The 7,195-nt window shown below is 35.9% G+C and overlaps 1 protein-coding gene across 1 annotated transcript; it reads right to left on the bottom strand.

Moving 5' to 3' along the window:
- Nucleotides 1-4,451: 4,451 nt before the first annotated feature.
- On the bottom strand, nucleotides 4,452-6,144 carry LOC133318959 (uncharacterized; the record flags this gene model as incomplete). Its single annotated transcript, XM_061521614.1, has 1 exon — nucleotides 4,452-6,144. A coding segment is annotated over exon 1 (1,693 nt), but the record flags the coding sequence as incomplete, so codon positions are not given.
- Nucleotides 6,145-7,195: the final 1,051 nt, after the last annotated feature.

Raw genomic sequence — 7,195 nt, 5'->3', positions numbered from 1 at the left:
AACCAACCAACCTTGTTTATTACATGTATAAATAAAATAAAACTGTGATGATTGTTAAATACTAGGTACCGAATTCATTAGTAGACAGATGATTAGGCTGATGCACATGCTTAATATTAAAAGGGTTAACTACTAATATAAATATAAAAAAAACACAATGTTCTTTTAAAAAAAAAAAAAAAGAATTTATAAACCTTGTTTAATTAATAATAAAACACAAACCGGATCTTTTTTTTAAAGACATGACTTTGTTTACACTACAGGAACAAAAGTCGTACTCTAAAAGACTAAAACCATGTATAAAGTAATATGTCGTCATTGAAGTATTTTAATGTCCATGGTTAAAGATTTCAGGAGTTTGAACCTATTGTTTTGGAAATAGAAATATAATCCTACATTTTCATAAAATATAATATTTTAATTCCATATCTCACACAGATTTTTTGTTTCATTGTTTGTTTTTTTCAAAAAGCTATCATAGACATGACTTACATGCTTCTATTTTAGTATCGTAGAAGAAACGCTTATCTATCAGTTTTTCCAAGAAAATTAAAAAAAAAAATAAAGTTCGTTTAAATTTAATTATAAATATCTTAAATAACGATGTAAATAAATTATACATACCGACAATTAACCTCAAATCTATAAATGCACTCAAAATAGTTTATTCAAATCAGTTTTATCACTAATATTCAATATATATAGATATACTAATAAATAATAAATTATTAGTAAATACTATCACCGTCGTATATCAAATTGATTCAATAATATTTATTTATTCATAAATAAATGTTTAATTGTACTGTTATGAAACACGTGTTCTCAATATGAAAATACTAGAATATACAACTTGAACATAGTTATCAATTTTCATACCACCTAGAACTAACTTCACGATGTAGAATTTATCTGTCGGTGTGCGCGCGCATCGTAAAAATTCACTCTCATCATTTTTCTCCAACGCGCCAAAAGAAGTATAACTTCAAAAAGTGAAAATGTTATAAAAAGAAAATATTTATTATTGGTCATAGAATAATTTCTAGGGCTTATCGAATACAAATTACGCTCTCCTGTAAACAACGGGTTTTTATTTGACCTTATATACGTAGGAACCGTCGATACATGTGAATAAAAAAAAAAGACGAGTGGCACTCGACTTTTTTTTTTATAAAGCATAGCATTTTTTATCAACTTATGCAATTATAATTATATATCTATTTTATTTATGCAGTATTTTTTTTATATTAATTCAAGTTACAATTTGGTCGTGACGACCGATATATTTTTTTTCTTTTATTCAATAAATGAGAAGTTAATATTGTTCAAAATATTTTTATTTTATATTTCAATAAAAGTCTGTTTTTTATCAGCGAAGTTGATGTTGAAATCGCCAGCCAAGATAAGTGGAAATTTATTACCACTCTTACCAAGTATTTTCGACGCTTCTTCCGTGCACTTCAGTAAAGTGCGATGAATAAAATGCTCTACCTCGTCTAATTTAGGATTCGGAGAAATGTAAATTGCTACCATGACTATGTGTAGGCCATTTCTAAGTTTGCATAAGCACGCACAAATATCTCCAACAAATGAGCCCCTAACATTAACATCGCTAACGTGTGCAATATTTATTTCAATATTCGGAATCATAACATTAGTAACACTATTATTATTTTGGTAAATAGCTACCGCATCTTTTTGGAACGGTCTCTCGTTTGAATTGAACAATACAATTGACATTAGATATTTTAATCGGATTATCAGGCGTCATGCAAGTTTCGGTAAGAAGTAACACTTTGCTTGCCTCGTAACTGAATCTTCTAAATCGTATTTGTGACTATTTATACTTTGGCAGTTGAAAGTAATTATTGAAATGCCATTTCTATTACTAATGAAATCTAATACACTTTGAGCTATCGTCTGAACACTATTTAGAGTTATTCTTTTGAATTCTTGCAACAAAGATGCAGTCGATGCAGCTTGCTTTTGATTAAGATAAAACTTAAATGTAGAATAATCGTTTTTTGTCGTGATATACAATTTTTCAATATTAGTCACCCGAGAGAGCGCAACATAAACGAGTTCCTGAGAATGTGCTTTATTATACTCATATACTATTTCGTCAAAAGTTCCACCTTGCGACTTATGTATAGTTAGAACAAGAGCTGAAGTTAATGATGAAGTAGTTTTTTTATTATTGAAAATGAAAAACAAATCTAAAATAGACCAACAAGAATACAAAAACATAAAAAGTAAACTGTCGAAGTAAAATGAAAAATTGCCACTTGGATACGAAAGCAAAACACGTTTCAGTATCGACTTCTGAATCGCGCTATCAGTATTTTGTAGCTCGCTGACTATATATACGGTTGAGAGTACTCATTGCTCGGAAGTGTATTCTTAAGTGTGATGCTACTACTGTACGTTGATCGTTTCTTTGTATTTTAACGTTTGCAGGTCTATCAGCATATGCCATCAGGTAATTACTTTTTTTTTAATTTTAACACATTATACATACACGGTAAGGTCTAATTAGTTGCGGGCTTGAACTTGCTCGTGGACGAAGACAATAAGCACCTAGAATTGTGTGTGAAAGAGATAGAATCAGTTGTGAGCAGTTAGCAACTAGTTAACCTTCATACGTGTAGTCGCACGCACACATACACCGTGCCGAAGTTTGCCGAACTGAAACGATGTTCGATGATAGCTGTTAGGAATTTTTGTTACGGAATTTCTGGATTTGGTCTACACGCTCAAGGTCCGCGATAGAAGCTATGCAATATCTTAAAAAAACCTGTGGGATTTTATATTGTTTCTCAAATGTATCTTTTATCATAGGCCCATTTGGAGTTGCTTTAAGAATGGGGTAAGGCTTGACGTTTGATTTTATAGACCTTTTGATCAAGAAAATATGTATTACATTTGAAATCGCAAATCATAATTAATTTACTTCGCTTGTGGTTTTAAAGAATTTTCTTTAAGAAGAGGATCATTATAAGATAGTAAACATAGAACTCACAAAATATTTCCAAAATCACAGACATGATCTTTTAACAAAAAAAAAAAGGCTAAAAGTAAAGAGAGATCCGGAAAACACAAAAATAATTAGGAAAATATACATTAAATATTTACAAGGTTGGTCCGGTCAAAACTAAATTTGAAGTTATTAATAGAGTTTTTGTTCATCGTGAACAGTTTCCCAATTGTATGGCATAAGCTATAATTATACACAAAAGTCAGGGCCTAGATGTCAATAACGCGCTGATGATTATCGGTTCTGCATAATTCACATCCGGTCAACTTTACGTGGCACTTTTGCAAGTTACAAGTCGTGGGAGGCTATATCAAATTTATGTCTACTTTGGAAGTATTAAAGCGCAAAAAATTCAGTTTATGAATACAATAGACTAAGAAGCGTTTACCGATCAAACTTATCAAAAACTTAAACATTAAAGCCTCCGAGAAGAATCCATAGACACAGGGAGTGGGAACTATAGTTGAAGCTAAAGAAATAGTACCTGAAAAAAAATAGGAAGATTACCTACAAAAAAACCAAAAGATCAAAAGTCAGAGTGGACTTTCAGAAAATTCGTTGATGGTATTCGAGAATCAGAAGGTACCGGAAAAGGAGTTGTCTGAAGTGCTTATGAGTTAAATTGTGTTTTCATGCGATTGCCAAGTAAATCTATTTAAATCTATTATCTATTTAAACATATTTTTTTTTAATAATCTATTTAAACATATTTTTTTTTATTGTTATAACTTAAGATAGAAGGTCCCCTTAGCAGAAATTAAATAAACTAATCGACTTGGTATTGCATCGATCTTACAACTTTTTACTACAAAAGAACTGTGTTACAAGTCAAATTTTTTTTTACAAGTTTTGTTTTTGATGGCATCATTATACCATGGCATCATTATATTAAACTAGCTTTTGCCCGCGACTTCGTTCGCGTTTACTTCAGGTTCGTCCCGTCTAGTCTAGTAATAAGTAAGAAATACGGTAACTAAGCACTGCAGAGCCCTAATCATAGGCCTATAGGTAGCTACTGCAGTATGCTCCTATAAACTACATTTAACGATCTTTTTCCTTCAGCATAAACATGCAGATTCTTCGCTTTGGAAACACGTGAGCAAGCCACATAGAGCTGACCGTGAGAAAAACATGGCGTGCCCAAATGTAGGCCTGCTACCTTCAAGGTTTGACCCTGCGATTTGTTGATCGTCATTGAAAATGCGACTTTTAATGGGAACTGCAGGCGTTTAAAATTGAATGGTAAGTTGTTGGGTATGATTGGGATGCGCGGTATAAGAACATTGTCTCCCTTGGCTTCTCCAGTTAAAATTGTAGCCTTCACTATATGCCTTCCTAATTCGGTAACTCGCAACCGAGTACCGTTGCATAATCTTGGCGCATCCAGGTTACGCATTAACAAAACGGGTACACCTACCTTTAAATTCCAACTTGTGTGATGGCACCCCGGACAACTCTAAAGAGTTTAGGAACTCTACGGGATAACTTGTAGTGTCATCGGATGACATAACTGTGTCAATGGAATTATACACTGATGTTTCGCTGTTTATTTCGGCCAAGATTTTTTTATTTATTTTCGCAACAATCTCATTTTTTGGTGCCAATATGGTTCTTTCACACAACCAATTTTCGTCAAGAATATTTTGTTGCAGATTCGGAAAAACTTGTTCAATAAGTTCGTTTTCTGTCTCCACAGCATGACAAAATTGCTGTGTGAAAAGAACCATACCTTCTTGGTCGGTGTTTAGGTGGCCTTCACCAATTTCTAGCAGTTTTTGAGCATATGCTCCTGATTCGACATCGCTGAATAACTGGACTCGCATGTTAGTGGTAAGATAAAGCTTTTCAACTTTAGACCACAGATATGAGGCTTTTAGACATGCGTTAATTTCATCTGCTGCAGTGCCTCTCTCGATAACAGGTAAAGTCTGTCTAAAATCCCCTGCCAATAACACTACCACACCACCCATCAACTTTCGATTGCTGTGAATATCTTGTAGACAGCGATCAAGCGCCTCAATGGCGCGTTTGTGTGACATAGTGCACTCGTCCCACACGATCAGCATACATTGTTGCAAGAGGGCGCCACGGGCACTGCTCTTACTGATGTTGCACGTTGGGGTTTCTTCGCTCGCCAGATTAAGAGGTAATTTAAAAACCGAATGTGCCGTTCGTCCACCGCTCAGCAATATTGCAGCGATCCCAGAGGAAGCCACCGCTAATGCAACTTTACGGTCCTTACGAATTTTTGCTAGAAGCAAATTAAGCAAAAATGTTTTAACTGTACCGCCCGGGGCGTCAAGAAAGAAAAGGCCGCCTTTGTCAAGCTCAACTCGTTGTAATATTTTGTTATAAATGTTTTTTTGTTCGGGTAGCAGGCGTGGTTCAGTTTCGCTGACCTGAGCGTCTAATAAAGCAATATCGTAGCTTAGCTCTTTGATCAAATCGGTCGACAACTCTCCTCGACGCTCTGGTGTAGGCATACCGAAGTCAGACAATTTCTTACCGGAAATCGTTATTATTTTGTCCTCTATATGTCTCAGTGCTTCATTGAAACATAGATCATTGTTAACTTGATCCATCCTTTCAAATCTATGCAAGATATCCTTCGATAATGCAGATTTATACTTATCCCATAGTTGAAGAGGATTGGATAAACCGCAAGTGCATATCAATATTGCAAATAGTTCTCTTATTTGCGAAGGAGAGCGACACAGCACTGCCTCTTCCATTGTGGCATCCCAGTGGTTGTCATCTTCCAACAACCCCAACTTCTCACACGCTTGTCGAAAAGTTTCAAGTTCTTGGCCGTCAACTGTTTTTAGATCCAAAAAGCTAGTGGGGCCCTGTACTACATTCAGCAGCATTCGCAAACAGTAACATTCGAAGTTACTAACATGCACTGTGTAAATGCGCCCAAGAGCATCTCCTGCCTTCACACCTGGCCAGCCGTCGACAGGTGTGCCTTGTAAACGACGTTTCCATTCTTTCGACGACACGTTCCATGTATAGTAGCGGGGTACGTCAACATAAAGTAATGTTTTTGCAAATGCGTCATTTTGGCAAAGCAGGGAAAATGCAGTTAGTGTCGTCTTAGGTGGTGCGGCCATTCTCTCTCTAAAATTGTTTTCAGTGAAGTAAATCCGCTGACCGTTAGGCAGATGAACCGCAAGGTGAGTGACTGTTGGGTGTCTTTCATGCAGAGGCAGACCCAAGATCCGCCACGCTGCTTCGTTACTACTAACATATCTACCGGCTCGATACGTTTGCACCTCATCTCTCGGGTCAATATTAACATTCCCTTGCTGTCGAATGTTAAAAATAGCCTGGTCGCTGCCTTTGTTTATATATTTACAAATATATTTTATCGCCTGTACCGTATTGCAGAACTCTACATTTATGTGACAGTTATAAATTTTAGACAGAAGAGGAGAATATGGGACAATCCAGCTATTGTCAACCAATACTTCCTGTGTTCCACCTCGGGTTTTTAGAGTTATCGTACGGCCGCCATCTCCTGGTGTTCTACGCCTGTATTAAGGATAGCCTTTGTCGTTAGTTTGAGTATCTTTCAAAAGCGCCCTTGGATACTTTTTGGTGCATTTTCCTTCTTTCATGCATGGTGATGACGGATTTAGTGCACCACAGGGACCGTGAATCATATTTTTGGTTACAGTATCGTAGAGTTTTCGATCACTTTCTGGATTTGGTATCTCCGCACTTATGACTTCATCAATTTGGTTGGGGCGTAATTTTTTCGTCAACCACAGCAGTAAGTGCACGTGAGGCAGACCTCTTTTTTGCCACTCGATCGAGTACATGAAACACTTCATATCTCCAAATATTTTACCTTTTGTAAGTAGAGTAACCAATTTTTGTACTTTTATTTTAAATAACCTGGCTGTTAAGTCATGTCTGTCTGTTGCATTTTGACCTGGAATGAGCTCTTTAGTAATTTCTGGCCAAGCGGGATTACATGTCATTGTAATAAACAGATCAGGCCTCCCGTAGTTACGCACGTATGTGAACGCATCCTGCGTGTACTCATGAAGATATCTCGGGCTATTTACAAATGACGATGGGAGTATTACCAATTGACCCAAATTGTTTGGATCTAAATCCGCATCATTCCTGACCGCGTCTTGTAAATGTATATAGTTT

This window comes from Danaus plexippus, chromosome 10 (genome assembly GCF_018135715.1).
Source record: "Danaus plexippus chromosome 10, MEX_DaPlex, whole genome shotgun sequence".
Classification (NCBI taxonomy): domain Eukaryota; kingdom Metazoa; phylum Arthropoda; class Insecta; order Lepidoptera; family Nymphalidae; genus Danaus; species Danaus plexippus.
Note: the sequence above shows the minus strand (reverse complement) of the source record. Positions and strands in the feature narration are given on the sequence as shown.